Source organism: Tamandua tetradactyla, chromosome 2, assembly GCF_023851605.1.
Source record: "Tamandua tetradactyla isolate mTamTet1 chromosome 2, mTamTet1.pri, whole genome shotgun sequence".
NCBI lineage: Eukaryota > Metazoa > Chordata > Mammalia > Pilosa > Myrmecophagidae > Tamandua > Tamandua tetradactyla.
This window is the reverse complement of record NC_135328.1, coordinates 175,734,458-175,753,644: the sequence shown is the minus strand read 5'-3', so window position 1 is coordinate 175,753,644 and position 19,187 is coordinate 175,734,458. Positions and strand designations below refer to the sequence as shown.

Sequence of the window (19,187 nt, the reverse complement as noted above, 5' to 3'; positions counted from 1 at the left end):
TTCCCACTCTTCAGCCCACCGCAGTCAGACGGGCTGCCTCGACCCTTCCCCGGAAGCTGCCCTCACCGGTCATCAGAGACCTCGTGTTGCTAAAGCCCATCAACAATTTCAGGGCTTCTCTTGCTTGACCTCTCAGCTGCAGTGGTCTTGGCTAACCACTTCCTCCTCTCCAAACACACTTTTGCTTTAGCCTGTGAAACACCACTCTCCCAGTTTTCCTCCTACCTCTCTGACAACTCCGCCTCAGTTACTCTCAGGCCTTTAAAGGAGGGTCCCTTCGTTTTTTTTTGTGTTTTTTTTTTTCTTTTTTACATGGGCAGGCACCAGGAATCGAACCCGGGTCCTCTGGCATGGCAGGAGGCCCCCTCGTTTTGCTGCTCCTCAGGACCCCGTGCCTGTAAATGTAGGCCAGGCCCTGGGGCTGGAGCCCACCCACCACCAGCAAGAACCACTGCCAACTCCCGCTGATCTCCCCCCGCAGGCTTACATTTCGCCATCCTATCTGCCCAGGTATGCCTTGTCCTGGGCCAGGCAGAGGTGCACGTGGAGCTTCCCTACATACAAAGTACAATCCCCCAGCCCATCCTGCCTTTATCCTCCCAGCTAGGGTTGGAAGCCTTGCTTGTCGAGATCAACTTTGCAAGATGAGCAAGGCTCACCCCAAAGAAGCCAGAGTTCGCTGTGGGGCCCTCAAATCCAACCTTGGTGCAGCTTTTCCCTTTGTGGTAACCACCTTCGAACCTACTATATAATCAGCGTACTCACTCTGGTTTTGTGTGCGCACACGGTGTGCACGTTTTTACCTCTCTCCTGCTAGAATCAAAGCTCCACAAGAACAGGATCTTTGTTTTGTTCATTGCTGGATTCTCAGTGTCTAGAACAGAACCTGACCAGCAGTAGATGCTCGCTCAATTTGTTAAATGAATGAAAGAAAGGAGACAGATCAGTACTGTTAGAAGTGCTTGTCTGACTTGCTGAGATCCCTAAAGATTGAACGGTCCACATGCGCTGGCCTCTGCTGAACCTAGTGCCCCAGCTCGGAACTACATTCCAATTCCTGGGTTTCCAGGAAGCCCCCCCAGGAGACGTGGAGCTTGCCCCAGAATCCAAGCCTTCAGCCTCATGTCAGAGCCCTACATGAAACCTCAGACCCCACTTGTCACGAGCCAGGCCTAAGAGATGCAGGCACCACCGAGCCATCGGAGAACCTAGGATGCCCACCTTAATTTGGCCTGAACCCGTAATAAAAGCAACTGCCACAGCCATGGAAGGAAGCTAAGCCCAACGCAGAGAAGGGAACATCATGGGGCTGCTCTGAGCTAAAAGCATGGGTGCACGAAGCCAGGGAGAGAGCCCCTCTGTGAGGTCTGGCAGAGGGAAGAGGATGGAAACACCAAGGAGCCAATCCTCAGGCCTTGGGTTAGGGGGTGGGATTTCCCCCTTACTAGCAGGACAGCTGAGTCCTGGAGACCCCTCTGCATCCATTTCAGGGGAGACTTGTTCTTGTCATGCTTTTCCTTTCAAGTTTCCAACTCTAAGGCCTAGTAGTGCAAGATGCAAGAAGAGAGTTCATAGCCCTTTGTAAAACTTTTATTTAGAAATCTTCCCGATATATCCTTATATATATACACACATCATCACCACATGGGTTGTTGTTTTTTGTGTTTTGTTTTTTTTTTTTTTTGCTAAAGAGTCACACACCCACAGTGTTGGCCTCTGGGCTATACAAAGGTCAAGGTACCTGGAGCGGTTACTCCTCTTCTGCAGAAAAATGCAGAGACCAACGCAATTCATCACATACAGTACGACATTGACGGAAAGTGCTGGGCCCGCCCACAGAAACAATGCACTATGTACACGGGCAGGGGCAAGCCTTCGGCAGGGGGCCACGTACCACTGAAATCACAAGTACGACCAGACCCACCCCCCAAAAGGCCAAAATAGTTGTTGGCTGACTATAGATGCTGTGCCCTTTCTTTTATTTTTGGAAAAGGATAAAAGCTGTACCATCTTGTCATTTTCAACTACAAAAAAAATTTTTTAAAAAAGACTAAGAATTCTCCTTAAAAGATGAGATTCCCTCCAGTCATTACATTCATCTTTGTTTCTAAGAATGTTCCATAATGCAACATTCGTTTTGTTCTCAAAATGTTTTTTTTAACTTTTCATTTTCTTCCTTTTGTACAGATATTATTGTTGGAATGTTGCCATTTCTTCACAGGGTGAGGCAGAGGCAAAGGAAGGAGGTGCGTGGGGGGGCGTGGGTAGAAATGAAAATTAAAATTGTGGGACTTCTTCTCCCATGCTTACAAAGATCTGAAAGCTTGCTTTTCCCTGCCCCAGGACCCTTTTAGGCAGTTGCATTATATTTTTCTTTTTCTGCCTATGTTCTCTACCTCTTTTTCTTTCTTACTTCTGTCCCTTGAGACAGAAATGAGGACAATCCAGACAAATGAGGGCAAAGTGGTTTTGAACCCAAATTATCCAAAATGCTGGGCAATCAAACAGACTTCACACTGGACTCAGCTAGGGAAATCCATCCCTTTGTAGGACTGATATTGAGGGCAACAGAGCTCTTTATGTGCACTCAAAACCCTTCTACTTCCATAATTCCATTCAATTCATACCATAGGGTTTTTGTGAGAAACTCATGCTCTGAGAGAGAGCTTATCCTGCAAGTCTGGGAGAAAAGGGAACGGACGCCTGAGTTCCTAAAAGAACGTATATAATCTGTCTCATAAAGCCCACTGATCCATTCACACTGTCGTGACCTAATTAATCCACTGGGGAACAAGCAAAGTCTCAGAACCTAGGACAGTTGCTCCATTATTAGACAAATGGGATCCTTCAAAGGATCTCCCAAGCATTGGGAAGGAACCCATCCTAATGTTCATTAAAATAGAATTTTTGAGGGCTGAAATGAGATGGAGAGTCAAGAGTGCCATAAGTGTTAAGCATATTGCCTCCATCCCCAAAAACCCAGACCTCACAACTTAAAAGGAAAAGGAGAGGAGCAGGGATCACTTCCCTGTCTGCATACAGCTGTACATGAGGCCTCATCACGGCATGGGCAAGCCACTGTTTGAGGGGCTTTCCTGACAGCAGGGATGATGGGTTCTTGCACAACAGGAGAAGGCCAGCCAATCATTTTGCCTCTGACTTTAAAGGCAGAAACTGGTGGAAGCGGGCTGAGAGTGACTTGAGGGTCTTATGACAGATTTATAGTACTTCTCTGCAGTTTGTTCTATGGGTTCCAGGCAGGCCTAGCCCTAGGGAAGTCATGTCCCACCATCTGGATGGATGCAGGAGATAAAGGAGAGGGCAGTGGTACAATCTACAAAAGGATTCTTCACTTTACAAAAGGACTTGCTGTGGTATTTCTTTAAAAGATAAAGGATAAGTATTTGATTTACAAAGATTTCATGTACACTTTTTTCTGAAGGGGTCATTCCTATCGCAATATGTCAACCTCCCATCCATGCCCTCAGTAACCAAAAGCTGTACAATCAAGGGGTGTTTAAGATTCTGCTAAGTGACTGTCCATATGTTTGGGTCTCAGCCAGGGCCTGGTTTCTGACTGGAGTCCCCATGCCTTAGAAGCAGGGTTGTATCTGGGTCATTTTAAGACCTAAAGATTCCACCAATAACTGAAGTCAAGCAAAAGACCCAAATGCAAGGAATTCATAGGACAGTTTGTGCTCAATTTGGAACACAGACCAGGTCATTAGCAAACAGACACCCTGCAGCAGGGAGGTCCCTCAGAGCATCTAGAGTGCACAGACCAGGGCTACACATCTACTCCCAGCACCAACATATGCCCATCAGTACAATGGCCCACCAACAGGAACGATGATGTGTAGCTGAGAATTTAGGCAGATAACTCTGACACTGCCTGAATTTGGAGACCACGTGCCTAAAACATATATTGCTCAATTTTACTATCATTTTACAGAGCCCTTAGTCTGCCTTTGCACAAAGCCCAGTAGGGCACACTCACAGCTGCAGACTCAGTCCTCACAACCACAAGGATTAGGAAGGCAAGTCTCAGTGAGGAGAACACACAACTTTGATCTCCAGGGCAAGAAATAAGGGCTGCTGGGATTTCTGCCCATCTGGCCCCGTTAGCCCAGGGCAGGCTGTTCCCTGGTCATCTTCTTCACCCAGGCCCTGAAGAAGGCACCTCTGGTCTTGTGACTCTCTGCAGCAGCTGGCAAGCTGGATGGATCAACATGGGCCTAGGTGAAGATGGGGCTCAAGAAATGGGTAGCTATTGGGTACCTATATATCTGGGCAGAAGTGGCCACGAAAGCCATCCCAGCCAGGGAGAGGCTAAAGGCAAAGCAGAGGCTGTTGGACGCCTCAGATGAGAGCTGACAACCCCAGGTTTCAGCAAAAACGGGGCTCCCGAACTCCAGGCCAAAAGCAGTGATATTTGAGCCTCTTACTTGTGAAGTCTTAGGGATTTGGGTAAGGAGGAAGACCGTGCCATCTTCATAAAAAGTACCTACCACTTTTCTCCAATTTTTCTGTTCTCCTATTGGGGCAGGAAACAGAAAACAAACAAACAAACAAAAAACAGCCCCAGGGCCAGTTAGGGCTCCCCAAAGTTCAGGCATCAAGGAAAACTCATGAAGTCCACTGCCCCACTTCATTGCTGCCCATTTCCTGCCCTATCTGCCCTGATGTTCGCCATCCCAGTGGCCTAAGGGCATCTTCCTGGCTGGTCCCAGGTGGCCCTGGACGCATCACCGAGGGCCCGCTCCATCAGTGGCCGGCAGCATGGCAGGGTGAAGGCTGCGGGCCGTGTGCTTGGGTGCAGGTTCCTCGGTATAGCTGTCCGGGCTGGCTGCCCCATCCAGGGAGCTGCCGCAGCTGGAGTTGGGAGAAAGCACGTCCTGCAGGAGGTCATCAGGGGGCGTGCCGCCCCCTGTCCCCCCCCCGCCCCCCCCCAGCCCCCACCACAGGGTCCTTGCCAGGCTTGGCCCTCTGGGTGCCCTCCTCCTCCTGGTCGTTGAGGAGCTTGGCCAGGAAGTTGATGTACTTCATGGCCAGGCGGAGGATCTCGTTCTTGCTGAGCTTCTTGTCTGGGGGGTGCGTGGGGATCAGCTTGCGGAGCTCAGCGAAGGCCCCGTTCACGTTCTGCTGCCGCCATCGCTCCCGGCTATTGGTGAAGATGCGCCGCACGACTTTGGTGTGGGGACCTGGGGGGCAGCGGGACAGCGTTAGGAGAGCGGCCCTGGGAGCGCCCAAGGGGAGTCTGCGGGGAACCAGAAAAGCCTTCCATGGGGAAACCTGGCAAACCCAGAACGCCTCTTCCCTTTCCCTTAGGAACCCCCCAGTCATCCTTCAGACCTCAGTTCCCAAGTGTCCGCCTCTCTGAGGAGATAACCAAGCCCCATGGGCCTATCACCTCTTTATCTCCGTCCCTCTCGAGTCTGCGCGCGTCTCCCCTGTGGGTTGTGAGACATGTGAAGACAAGGACCACGTCATTCATTTATTCATTGGTGCCGAGAGGCCACATAACATAGTAATTAGGAGGACAGACTCTGGAGATGGTCTCCCTGAGTTCAGTTCCTATTACTCACTAGTTGAGTGACTCAGGGCAAGTTACCTAAATTCTCTGTGCCTGGCTTCATTGCCTGTAAGATGGAGATATTACCACTAACTCAAGTCAAAAGGTTCTTATGTGGATCTAATAACACCGACAAACCGCTTAGAGATAATATCTGCCACAGACTACACACGAAAAAATAGTAGCTATTACTATTCATTCATCAGATATTTACTAACAGCCGGTCCCTGCCCTCATGGAGTTTACGTTTTAATGCAAATGACACATGATGAATAAGCAGCAAACAAACAAGAGGATGACGTGCTAAATAGAAGATGGAGAAGTGCTACTACATTTAGCTAAAGTGGTTAAGGAAAGCCCTTCTAAGGAGACGGCTTGTATGAGGCCAAAACTGAAGGTTGAAGAAGAGCCAGCCATGCAGGGTGAATGAGTGCAGAGGGGCCCTGAGCTGGAAAATGGCTGAAGCCAGCCTGGCTAGACTCGTGTCTGCAAGGTCAGAGTAGGTAGGGTCCAGATCCCATAATATAAAGTGGGGGGATTTGACTCTAAGGGTGATAAAAGCACAGAGCACAGGCTTAGTCATGTTTGCTGACTGGCTGAGGCAGTGGGGCAGTGGCGGGGAGGAGGAGGTTGGGAGGTGAGAGGGAGGACAGAAACCAAAGGGGAAAAGCCTGTGGGCTCTTTTCCCAAGGAGAGAGGAGAAGCAGCCGTGTCACCCAGGACCTGAAGTTCTATGCAGGGTTCCAAGGGCTGCCTCGGTCTCCCTCAGTCTCCCCATCTCTATAATGCAGATTATGAACTAGACCAATATTTACTAGTACTCCATGTACTAAGACTCATAGAGCAATGGCAGACACAAACATACACTGGAGTGCAGAGCACCAAGCCAAGTGTTAAAATCTGACCTGGGATTCCCAGGGCCAGGGGATGATGGAGAGGGGCCCTGCCAGTGCTTCTAAGCTCCCGGGCAGAGGGGATTGCTTCCCTCCCCTACACTGAGACCCAGAGCCAGGTGCAAAGCAGTCCCCAGGGAGCTCCATACACTGGAAGAATCCTGGGATATTTACTCTCTTTCAGTAAGCCCTGGAAACAGACCTCATGATGTGGAAACCTGGGTAGGGGAGGAGGGAGGGAGGGGCTAAGACATCATCTAAGCCCTGCTGTTCACTCTACAGTTATTGGGTAGGGGAGGAGGGAGGGAGGGGCTAAGACATCATCTAAGCCCTGGGGTTCACTCTACAGTTATTGGGTAGGGGAGGAGGGAGGGAGGGGCTAAGACATCATCTAAGCCCTGGGGTTCACTCTACAGTTATTGGGTAGGGGAGGAGGGAGGGAGGGGCTAAGACATCATCTAAGCCCTGCTGTTCACTCTACAGTTAAGGAGGCTGAGCCAGGGTGGAGGCAGACCTTGCCTCAATGGTCAGTCGTATGACCCAGTCCATCCATGACGACACCTCCTGCTCTCTCTCGTACGCATACACTCTCTCTGTCTCTCTCCCTGTCTCAAACCTTGTTTTCACAGGGAATATCACTCATCCCTGGCCCACAGTGCCTCTGAAGCTTCTTTCCAAAACCCAACAGGCAGCCCAGCTGACTCTTTGCCAGAGGCCAGGCCCAGGCTGGAAAAACACAGAACACCTGCAAGGCAGTTCTACCCTGGGCTGCCCCAGAGGACACAACTTCCTGGCCAGAGGGAGGGAGTCCCTCAGCTGGGACCCAGGGAGGACCAGTCCCTGCGCCATGGCCCAGCTACCCCTGGCTGGTCTTGAAGGATCTCCTTGGAGAGGTGGCAGAGGGAGAGTTTTGACTGCTGTCACAGTGACAGCCAGACAGACTCCAGAAGGGGAGGGTAAGGGAGTTCAGGACCCATTTCAAAGCTTGAGACTAATGCCTGAGGATGGTCCAGCACTCAGCCTTGACCAGGCTGCTTAACCTCTCTGAGCCTCAATTTCCTCATGTGTAAACTGGAAATAATAAGAATATTTGCTTCTGGTGAGAATTAAATAAAAATCAACCACACAAAGTCCACAGTGCATAGAAGGCAGTCAATAAAGAGTAGCAATTATTAGTATCAACTGTTTACCTGCCTACCCTTCTCCACTGTTCTAGTTTGCTAGCTGCCAGAATGCAACACACCAGAGATGGATTGGCTTTTAATAAAAGGGGATTTATTTTGTTAGTTCTTCAGAGGAAAGGCAGCTAACTTTCCACTGAGGTTCTTTCTTACGTGGGAAGGCACAGGATGGTCTCTGCTGGCCTTCTCTCCAGGCCCCTGGATTCCAACAACTTTCCCTGGGGTGACTTTTCTGCATTTCCAAAGGCCTGGGCTGAGCTGCCAGTGCCAAGATGAGGCATGCCGAACTGCTTAGCTGTGCTACATTGTGGTCTCTCATTTAAGCACCAGCCAATTAAGTCAAACATCCTTCATTGCAGCAGGCACGCCTCCTAGCTGACTGCAGATGTAAATCAGCAACAGGTGAGGTTCACGTACCATTGGCTCATGTCCGCAGCAACAAAATTAGGTACACTCACCTGGCCAAGTCGACAACTGAATCTAACTACCACATCCACTCTTTGAGCAACTGTCTGAGGCCTGCTCTTGACCAGCTCTGTGCTGGGGGCTGGGCACACAGTCATGATAAAGGCAGACAAAATCCCTGGTGTTCTGAGACTCAGAGTTAGAGCTCTGAAGCTATGAAAGTCAGCAGAACCCTATACAGGAACTGCTGAAAAAGTTGAAAAAAGGATCAGACTTCAACTAAAAGATATGAATGAAGTTCATCTGGATAGAACTGGGGTAGAACAGAATCGAGGGTAAAGGATGATATTGTCCATATTTTAAAACATCAACTTCTGTGTGAGACCAAAGGGAGAGAGGTTTAGTTGGTGCAAAATTTATATCTTGGGTACTACATTACCTAATTTAACTCATATCTTTGGTTTAGTTGAACACCATAAGTACATGGTATCTTGAATAGGGCTTGAGATCTTGTTGGTTTGTCCAGGTTAGTGTGATGCCCCAATATATCCTAGAGTAATTTAGGCAGTGAATAAAGAGGTATTTGCAAAGTCCCCTTGGAGGACTGAGGAGAAAGGAGGAAATGTGAAACTTCCCCATTTGTAGAATATCTGACATTCTTGCAAACAGTGGGGACAAACCAAATCAATAGGCTAAGCCCTTGATCTCGGGGTTCACTCCAGTGAAACTTATTCCTGCAAAAGACAGACAAAGCCTACTTAAAATTAGGCCTAACCATGTCTTCAATCATGAGGCTTACTCTTTTGAAGCTTATGTAGGTAGTGGAGAAGCTTAGTCTACCTATAGGCATGCCTAAGAATTACTTCTGGAGGACCTCTTTTGTTACTCAGATGTGGTCTCACTCTCTCTAAGCCCAACTCTGCAAGTGAAATCATTGCCCATCCCCTCTACGTGGGACATGACATCGAAGGGTGAAAGTCTCCCTGGTGACGTGAGAGATGACTCCCAGGGATGAATCCAGACCTGGCACCATGGGATCCATCCTAACCAGAAGGGGGAAAAGAAGTGTAACCAATAAAGTATCAGTGGCAGAGAGAGTTAAAATAGAGTTGAGAGGTTACTTTTATGCAAACTTCCATTAGACTTTGCTATCTATCATAACCTGTCAAACTCCATCCAGGACCATTCCAGCCAATACTAAAGAATACTCAGGGCAATATATAAGATTCCACAAGGGTTCCATGCACTAGAGTAACTTTCCAGAAACCTAGAACCTCCAGATGGGTCCCTGGTCCAGGTAAGTCCTGAAACCTAGCCCAGCTTCTCCAGAACATCAGATAGTTCCATCTCCCTACCCCATATTAGTGACAGACCCTTCCAATATAAAACATTTAGAGTTGCCATAACCTAAATACCCGTAAAGAGAGGGATGGAAAGATCAAAGGTGATGGTGGAATTATGCATAGAAGATAGAATTTAACAAACGAATATGAATGCTGAATCATTAAATTGATATCTCTTTTATAAAAGTCTCCAGTGTTTTAGAGCAGCTAGAAAAAAAAACCTAAAACTGTTGAATTGTAACCCATGTCAAAGTGTGAAATTGTGGTGCTGTGCTTTGAAATTTATAGCTTTTTTTGTATATATGTTATTTTTCACCAAAAAAAGAAGGAAAAAAGTCGATTATGATAAAAAAAAATTTAAGCCCTCTAGCTGGAGCAGGTAGAAGGAAAAATATGAGAGGATCATATGGTAACCATGACAAACTCTGGGATCTGTCCTGTAACTACTTGTTGAAGAATGTTTTGAGAACTATTGCTTTTTTATTTCTTTGCTTTGTATATATGTTATACAATAAAAAAAAGAATCAATGATGTCATAGAAGTTAATGTGATAAATCACCTTTACAGAATATTTAATGTGTCGATATTTTCCTCTCCAGAGTTAAACACTGTGTAATTAAGATTTGTTACCTGTATTCTCTATTTATGTCACTTTATAAAATAGTTTATAAAGATGTGTAATATTTTAATTTTAAAAAGTTGCAAAGAAAGAAAATGTTGTATAATTATTTGTTAAAATGCACTAGGAAATTTATTGCTTTTTTGTAAATATGTTATTTTCACAATAAAAACCTTTTAAAAAATTAGGCCTAAGAGTCATCCCCAGAGAACCTCTTTTGTTGCTCAGATATGGCCTCTCTCTCTAAGCCAACTTGACAGGTGAACTCATTGCCCTCCCCTCACACGTGGGACATGACTCCCAGGGTATAAATTTCCCTGGCTACGTGGGACAGAACTCCTGGGATGAGCTGGGACCCAGCATCATGGGATTGAGAAAGCCTTCTTGACCAAAAAGGGAAAGAGAGAAATGAGACAAAATAAAGTTTCAGTGGCTGAGAGATTTCAAACAGAATCAAAAGATTATCCTAGAAGTTATTCTTATACATTTTATAAACATCCCTTTTTAGTTTATCATGTATTGGAGTGGCTGGAGGGAAGTACCTGAAATTGTTGAGCTGTGTTCCAGTAGCCTTGATTCTTGAAGACAATTGTGTAATGATATAACTTCTTCAATGTGACTGTGTGATTGTGAAAACCTTGTGTGTGATGCGTCTTTTATCCAGGGTATGGATGGATGGGTAAAAGAAGAATAAATAATAGAATAAATAATAAATAGATGGAAATACTAGTGGTCAATGAGAGGGAGGGCATAGGGGTATGGGATATGTGAGTTTTTTCTTTTGTCTTTTTATTTCTTTTTTTGGAGTGATGCAAATGTTCTAAAAATGATTATGGTGATGAATATACAACTATGTGATAATACTGTACACCATGTGTAGACTGTGTATGTATGAAGAGTTGTCAATAAAAATTAAAAAAAAAAAAAAGATTCCTGGTGTTAGGGAGGACTCAGCCTCTTGCAGAGAGAGGCTTACTGTCTCTGTGTCCCTGAAACCCTTCCACAGATTCCAGATGGGCAAGGGGAAAAGAAGGGGTCAGCGCTGATATTTCCTCAGCCCCTACCATGAGCCAGGACTTCCGTTCTCTCTCAGCAATCTGAGAGAAAGCTACCATTCTGCCCATCTATAAATGAGGAAACTGAGGCCCAGAAAAAATCAGCAACAAGATTCCTACATGAAATCCTGCCTCTAAATCACACATCGGTTCTGCTTCCATGGACTCTTTTCTGTGTAATCTCTAATTTCAAAGTCAGGTGGACACCTCCCACCTTTCCCCCATCCTCCCCATCACCCACATTTCTGCCTATTCCTCTCTAGCTCCCTCATGGAGAACCACCCACTCCCTGCACCTTTCTCTTTCCTAAGTCTGTCTGTCCCTGTGGGACTGTCTCAATGAGTAAGTATGCAGAAATATTCGTAACATCCATGGATAATTGCTTCACTACAGTCTTGTACTCCCCCCAGTCCCCCCTTTTTCCATCTCCTTCCCTCACATCTCCTACCATACATATACCCTCTGTGCCCAATTTCCCAATTCCTCTGTCCCTATTAGAAATGCCTCTTTCCTGGGGAACTTGAGGGCTAGGTCCCCCTACTTCCTGTTTGACTACGACCATCTATCCTAGACTGATGGACCTTTCTCTAACCTAGTAGCCCTCACAACACTCTTCCCTCTTGGCCCTACATCCTGTTGCCCAGGCTGGAGGGTCTTTTGGAGGTCCATTCTATTGTCCAGGCTCCAGCCCCTCTCCTCTCCAGAACCTCATGGAGGGAACCCCTCCAGAAACTCATTCTCATGTACCTATCCCAACCATCAGCTCCTTACATAAGATTCGACCTTGCTCCTTCCTACAAGAGCTCCAAGCCCCAAGAAGGCTGAAGCCCTGTGAGCTCCAGTGATTTGCTTCAAGTCCCTTAGCTATGAAGACCTATTCTCCTGCCCCATCTACTACATCGGGTCAGCCTTGGGAAAAGGGGGTGATTCTCCAAATTTCCCACTTATCCAACCCCTTCCCCCAAGTTCAGGGACCAAGAGTATTCAGGAAGTTCACAATAGCCGTGCTGAGGCCCCTCTGGGGGTAGACTCTCGTGTCACGAAGGGGAACAGGGATCAAGAGAGCTACGCAATGTAGAGCCTTGGGAGAAAACCCTTGAAGTATAATTGTAGGCAGGGAGCAGACCCCAGATTCCAAACAGGACTTTGGAATCCTTGAGAGGAGAAATCCTTGAGAGGAAGGGCAGAGAATCCCTGAGTCAGAGGCCACCATTTGCTTTGCACCCCCCTCAGCTCCACCCCCACCCCCACCCCCACAGGGTCCTTGTCAAAGTACAGGAATGGAGCTTCGGGTGGACACTAGAATGAGCCCTAGAGGTTTGGGCTAAGTGCCATTGTGCATCCTCTCCCCCCATGCCCCCTCCTCCCAGGGCTATGAGTGTGGCCTCACAACTTCCCCTGGTCCCAGCTCAGTTGCAGTGCAAAGGGCTTTGCAGTTTGGGTTTCAAGATGGGTAACATCTCCAGCATGGTCCCCAAACGTCGCTCCCTCAGAGGGCACCAACCAGCCCTCTAACCAGGGGTGGGTACAGGGGTGGGGCTGGGGTGGACTCACCATCAGTAATCTCCATCTCATAGGGAGAGGGTCTCCTCTTCACACGGTTGTTGGTGGCAAACATAGGGAAGGCATCAGGCTCTCCAAAGAACCCACTGTGGGGAGGACCAGGCAGATCACAAGATCACATGTAGGTTGGAGGGAGGAAAGAGGCTCCTTAGCGATCCTCCCTATAGGTTCCTGAACCTCCTGCCCCAGAAAAACAAGGGCAGCCCTAGTCTCTTACACTTGAATTGGGGACAGAAGTAACACTAGATACACACACACACACACACACACACCATTGTCCACACCTTCCCTCTGTGGTGAGACAAGCAAAGAAAGAGAGGAGGGACCACATACCTACACACCTCTCCACATAATAGCACACACAGAAGCAGAGGTGAACACATGGAGTAACACAAAAATAAACATACATACACCACAGACAGACATACACCCCTCCTGCAGACCCAAGTTCACGTCCCAGACACCTCCATCCCCAGAAAGGGGCCACACAGATGTAGCCTTCACACTCTGATGATGTGCAACTCCAGCACGACAAAAGGGCACACTGTACCTTCCACCCACCTCATCCCCACCCCCACCTGGCCCCATGGAACCCATGGAGAGACAACAGACAAGAAACCTTGACTCACCATTGCTGACATGCTCCCCCACCACTCTGCCATCCTCTACTCTGGGTTTCCTATATCCTCTTTTTCAGGGACTCTCAGTTTTTCGCAGCTTCTGACTGTCCCACACTTTCTATCTCTGCCTTATCTTTCTGGCCCCATTCCAATGCTGCCTCCTTTTCTCCACCATCACAGGGGCACCAGCAGGGAAATGGATGCCATGGCACCAATGGGAAACTGGGTGGGGGCCAAAGACCTCTGTTTGGAGCAAAGGGGACTCCCATGAAGATATAGATGGTTCCCCAGGCAGGCCTCATCAGAGATTCAGAGCAGGGTGCCCTCTTATAGCCACCTCTTACCCTTACCTCCAAGGGCTGCAGCTTCCAGTACACACACCATCAGCAGCACACACCCACCTCTGCTCACAGCAGAGCACATTCAGACACACAAACAGCCCCCCTCCAACCCAGTCCCCCCCACCACCACTTCGCAGCTCACCTCAATCTAGTCACACACAAGCACTTGACTGCACCACCAAAGTCACGCACATCCTTGGCTCACACACACTGTGCACACCAGAGTCACACCGCACCCCCATATCTACCCACAACCCCACCCCCGCCAAATACACGCTCACACAGAGGATTCCTCTCTCTCCCTTGTTCACGGGGGTGCTTCAGCTTCTGAGGCATTTACGCCCATGGATTTAAAACCGTGTCCTCTCTTCCTGCACCCCTTCCGCAATTCCCAGCCCGAGGAGGGCAGTCCGCTCCCGCAGTGCAGGAGGGCAGCCCCGGGTGCCCGTGGTCGCGCTGCCCACGCCCGCCCCTCCAGCCCGGCCCCTGACCTGCCGAGGGAGGCGAGCGGCTGGCTGAGGCTGTAGAGCAGCGCGCGGCCGGGGGCAGCGGGGGCCGCCAGCGCGGGCGGGCTCAGCTGCACCATGCGGCCTTCGCTGGGTACCTCCGCGGGAGCTGAGCCTGGCGCGGGCGCGGGTGCGGGCCCGGGAGGTCTGCACAGCTCGGTGGTGGGCACCCGGAGACGCGCTTCGGTCGCGGCGGAGTCGCTGCCTTTTAAGTCTCGCGCGGCGCCGCCCCCACCGGCGGGGCCGCCCCCCGGGCCGCTGCGCGCGCTCAACTCGATGACTGGGGGCTCCGCCGGGGGCGCGCGACCTGTCTCCTTGGCGACGCCGTTCAGCAGGACCAAGTGCGGGGGGGCCATGCGGGCCTCGGCCGCGTCCCGTCCCTCTAGCGGGGTGTCACTGCCTGCCGCCTCGCTCGGCGGCCGCTCCGTCATCCTGCAGGCAAACAAACAAGCGGGCACCCGCTCTGACAGCCACTCCGGGCGTGGGACTGGAGTAAAGGTGTAAAAGTAAAGAGAGAGAAACTCATGCACCCACACGTCAGAAAAGGAGGACAAATTTAGAGACAAGTGGGCACACACCCGTCCTGGGGACCTGAGGGTAAGGTGGGGCTAGGGCGGGAGAGACAAGGGATCTCAGCTTGAGGAGTAATGGAGGGGGGTGGCTGCCGGGGAGAAACAGAGACTGAGAGGGTCAAAAAGACAAAGATGGAGAAAGAAGACAGCAACATTGGAAGAAACGGAATACAGCCCCCTGAGAGAAAAACAGAAGGGAAAAAAGGAGGAAGGAAATGTTGAGCGAAAGAGGCTAGAAAGATCACCCGGTCCCCCTTCTCAGGCCGCAAGGGAAGAGGAGGGAACAAAATCCCCGACCAGCTCTTCCCTCCCCCCTTTTGGTTTTGGGCGGAGAATCTGTTGGGCGGAGTTGGGGTGCTTTTCAACCTTCTTTCTCCTCTCAGCAATCACCCCACGCCCAGCAGCCTACTGCCATATAACCTACACCTAGAAGCCCTGGGTGCCAGGGAATGGAGAATAAGGGACTGGCACCCACTGTGGCAGAGCTGGCAATGAGTTATTGGAACTAGCCTCTCCCACACTCTGGGCACATATTCACCCCCTTGCTGGGGAGTGTCTGTCCACACCAAGCAAATCCTCCCTGTACTCTCTGAGCAGTTAAGTAACCCAGCTGCCCTTGACTCCCACCCAAACCCAGAGAGGAGGGACATAGGGGAGGGAAGAAAGGGATGCTGGCCCTACCTCTCCAACATTCCACCTGGTTCTGCTCACCTGGGCTCAGAAGTGAGACCGGGTCTGGATGGCGGCCTGGCCAAAACTGTATGGATCCTGGACACTCAAAGGATGCCCCTGAGACCCAGAGTCTGGGCTCCCATCTACAAGCTGGGTGGGGGTGTCTTGAAGACCCTTCAATCCTTCCAGCCCACCCCCTTCCCTGTCTCTTGCCTCAGTATCCTCCTCTGGGAAATGGGAGGAATATTTCACTTGTGCATTAAAAGCGCTGTGCAGTTGGCTTGTGGAAACAATTTTTATTGGTGAGAAGAATGAGCCAGCAAGGGGACCACCTCGCCCAAGGTCACAAGCAGCCTACTAACGACAAAACGGGACCAGAACACAGATCCCACTCCGTCTGCGGTATGGTTTATATATCTCCTGGGGCCAGGGTCACAACCTCTCCCCCACAGCCACACTCCGGGATGAGCGCAATGGCTCCACTCTCCACCAGTGCGCTCTGGGTCTACCATCACCAGGCTTCCATCCCGATGAGCCAGTCCGCCGCAAGAATGAAAACAGAAAAACCACGAGTCCTATGTCCAGAGTTTGGGGGTGCTTGTGAATTGTTTTAATTATATATAGGTATACATATACACATACACACACAACACATATAATCAACTCGACTGGCTTCAAAAGACGCTGTTAAAACAAGGTTTCCGCTCTAAGAGAAACGTAATTAGGGTATTTTAAAACATAAACACAAAACCTTGTTTAACCTCAAGTGGGATCCATTTAGCCGCTCGCGGCAGCCAATGAGCTCCCCTTCTGCCACTGCACCGCTCTGGACCGCAGTCAGCCCCCCCACCCCTGAAGGGACCCTGGACCTTCGCAGCCGCGTCGGAGCGCTGCCCGATGTCACCAGATATCCGAACCCACCGAGAATCCCGATTCCGGTCGCACTCCTGCCCCGGGTCGGCTAGCCCCGCGGGCCCCGCCCGGAAACGACAAAATCTGGTGTACACTAGCTGCAAAGGCAGTGGGTGCGCGGTGCTTCATTCGAAGCGAGTTTACGACTATGGCGGAGACAATAGGTCTGTACCCACAGAACGCGAACGGGGCGCGAGCCGCGTTCCACCTCCGCAACACCGCGGCCGCTGGAACCGCCACCGACGTTTGCCCACCGGGTCGCGCGCCTCACCCGCCGCGGTGAAATCCACCAGAAATATACCAATCTCTGGCCAAATATACAAGCCCCAAGGTGCTGGCTCCCTACCTCATTGTTCCGCCACACGGATGTCCACCCAGCGACACGTGCTTCTGCCCCAGCTTCTAACGCAATGACCAGCGGCCTGCACCGCAATAGCCAGACTGAGCTCGAGCTCTCGTTATGACACATTTATACTCTGATTAATTCCGCTGCTCTCGCCGTAGGAGCGGGTCCCTGAGGTGTGGGGTGGGGAGTGGGGGGCGCATCTTCCTGAAGAGTTGACCCCGGCCTCAAATGCCCACTCCAGATGAGCATATATATCTGAGGATCCCTGCGAGAAATGCATGATTGGCCCCCAGGGTCTGTGGCCTCTCCCCGCCCCTTCCTGGACCTCGGGAAAACCCGGCGGGCTCCTCTGCAACCAGGATCCCCCTAGCCAGGATCCATGTCCCAGGTCTCCGAGGAAGCCACCAGAGGGTTCACAAGCACCTACGGTTGTCGGCGACTAAACTGTTGGCTTAGGTTGAGGTTACTGAGAGGAAAGCCTTGGTGATTTGGGTTTGTTTTTATTGGGGTAGAATGGAGGGGGTTGGGTTTCGAGCTGATTCTTTCTAGACTAGGAATTTCCATCATTACAACTCTTCAGCCGTTGCGCCACTAAGACTTAGCTCTTTGCCCCCTCCAACACCGGATCCCCATCTCCAGTCGCCGGACAGCCAGAATGTTTCCCCGGTTGTGCCTGAACAGGGCCGGGGGTCCAGGAGCTCCTGGGGTTTGGCAACGCGTCTGGGGCAGTTCCCAATGCCCTGCACTGAGAATTTCTTAGATGAAAACAGCCTCCGTCGTGCCCCGGGCTAAAGCCACCACGTTAGACTGGGCCTCCGGTCCCTCCATAGCGGACCCGCACCTATACAATGCCCCTGCGGGAGCCCCAAGCCAGCAGGAGAGCCAAGACCTCCAGTAACAACAGAAAAACCATTTTCCCCGCCGCCACGGAGATGCAGGTGGCACGGTGTTCCAGCGCAGCCCCGCCCTAGGCCCCAGGGCCCGGGTCAGGGCTCCGCGGAGTCGGACCGCACTGGCCAGGATGGCTGCGGCCTTCTTCCTGCCAGAGCCCCTGGCGCAGACGGCACTATCCGGATACAGCCGCCCCAAAGTGTCCGGCCCTGTGAAATGTCCATAGAACCGAGACCGATGGAAGCGGCGCGGGAAGCTAAATTCAACCAGCTGGTTTTACCCAGGCGGGATAAAGGAAAGGGCCCCGCTGGAGGCGCATAGGCAAAGCCAGCGACAAAGTCAGGTCCGCGATTCTCAGCCCTGGGTTGTGCTCCCCTGCCGCCGCCCCACCGCCACCCAACCATCGGAGCCTGGACCCTCCTTGGTCCTGACTCTCCCGGACCCACGGCAGTTCCCACCGGAGGCCTCCCTGGACACTGTTCCTACCGACACCCACCCCAAACTCACCTGGGGCATATTTAGAGAGAAGGGCCCTTCTGAACAGGATCTCCACTCCTCCCCGGGAGAAGGGAGGGGGTTGAAGTCGGGGTCGTGGATGTCTTTGCCTTCCCCCCTCTGGCTGGGAGGCCAGCAGTTAGGCCGCGGTGTGGTCCTGTGAGGTCTGCCGCGCCCAAAACGAGTTTCCAGGAAAGATGGGGGTGGAGAGAAAGAGGGAGGGCGAGAGAAAGGAAGAGAGAGAAATGGGGGGTCAGTGAGGGGAATTACTTCATGCCCCCTGCCAACAAACCCGGAGAATCGCGACCGGCTTTTGGCCCTCAACCTGCAGGTATTCGGAGCCTCGGGGGTACCCTCCCTCCCCCTAAAAAGAACCCTACACTTGACCAATCAGAAATAACTATTTAGTCCCTGAACAACAACCCCTCCCGCAGGCTTCTCCGAGCATTTTCGGACGCCCCCCACCCCCACCCCAGCCCCCAGGCTCTGTCCGGTTGTGTGGTAGAGGTTGTTTCTTAAGCACACGTCTACGCGGTTAGCTCGGGACCCCTGGCCACGCCGGGTCTTGCCAGGGCTGCGGCCAAATTTCGAAGGGGTCGTCTGAGACTTGGCGTGGAAGAGCGCGGCGGGACGTGTGTTGAAAAAGGAATCAAGCCTTCAGATCCGGGTCCTGGGGCAGAATGTCATATTTTTCCCCCATTCTCTCCATGAACCCCACCTGCCCACCTCCAGCCCAAAGCGAAACCAGAACCTAATTCTAAGGGCTGTACTTTCCAGCAGGAATGGAGTCGGAACAGCGTGGAGCGAAAGCAGTGGGGAAGAAGGGGCGGTATTCGATCTATTCAGGTCCCTTCTTTTCCCTTAAGAAAAAGCAAAACAACAAAAAAAGAAAGAAAAGAAAACCAGCCTTTCCCTTCACCGCCCCTATGCAACAATTTTCTGTTTTTCAATGGTTAGGTCGGCAGAGTAGGGGAGAATTTTAATAATTCATTGCAGCAATAAACAAGGCAAAGGGAAGGGTGAAACAAACAACCCAATGCTTTTTGCCACGGTGAAGCGGGATTTAGTTTGATTGTTTCCTTTCTTCTTTTTTTCTCCCGGGAAGGTTTTGTTAAATTTGTTTTGCTTAAATCGTCTAGTTTATAGTTATACATTGAAGTCTTGGATTAGTTGTGAAACCCTCCTTTTGCCCCAGTTATGG

The 19,187-nt window shown here is 50.8% G+C and overlaps 1 protein-coding gene across 1 annotated transcript; it reads right to left on the bottom strand.

The window, feature by feature from the left end:
- Window positions 1–825: 825 nt before the first annotated feature.
- Window positions 826–17,981, bottom strand: TAL1 (TAL bHLH transcription factor 1, erythroid differentiation factor). Its single transcript, XM_077149750.1, is given in 5 exon segments — window positions 826–4,949; window positions 4,951–5,201; window positions 12,623–12,717; window positions 14,084–14,530; window positions 15,352–17,981. Coding segments are annotated over 5 exon segments (1,008 nt in total). The 5' UTR covers window positions 15,363–17,981; the 3' UTR covers window positions 826–4,745.
- Window positions 17,982–19,187: the final 1,206 nt, after the last annotated feature.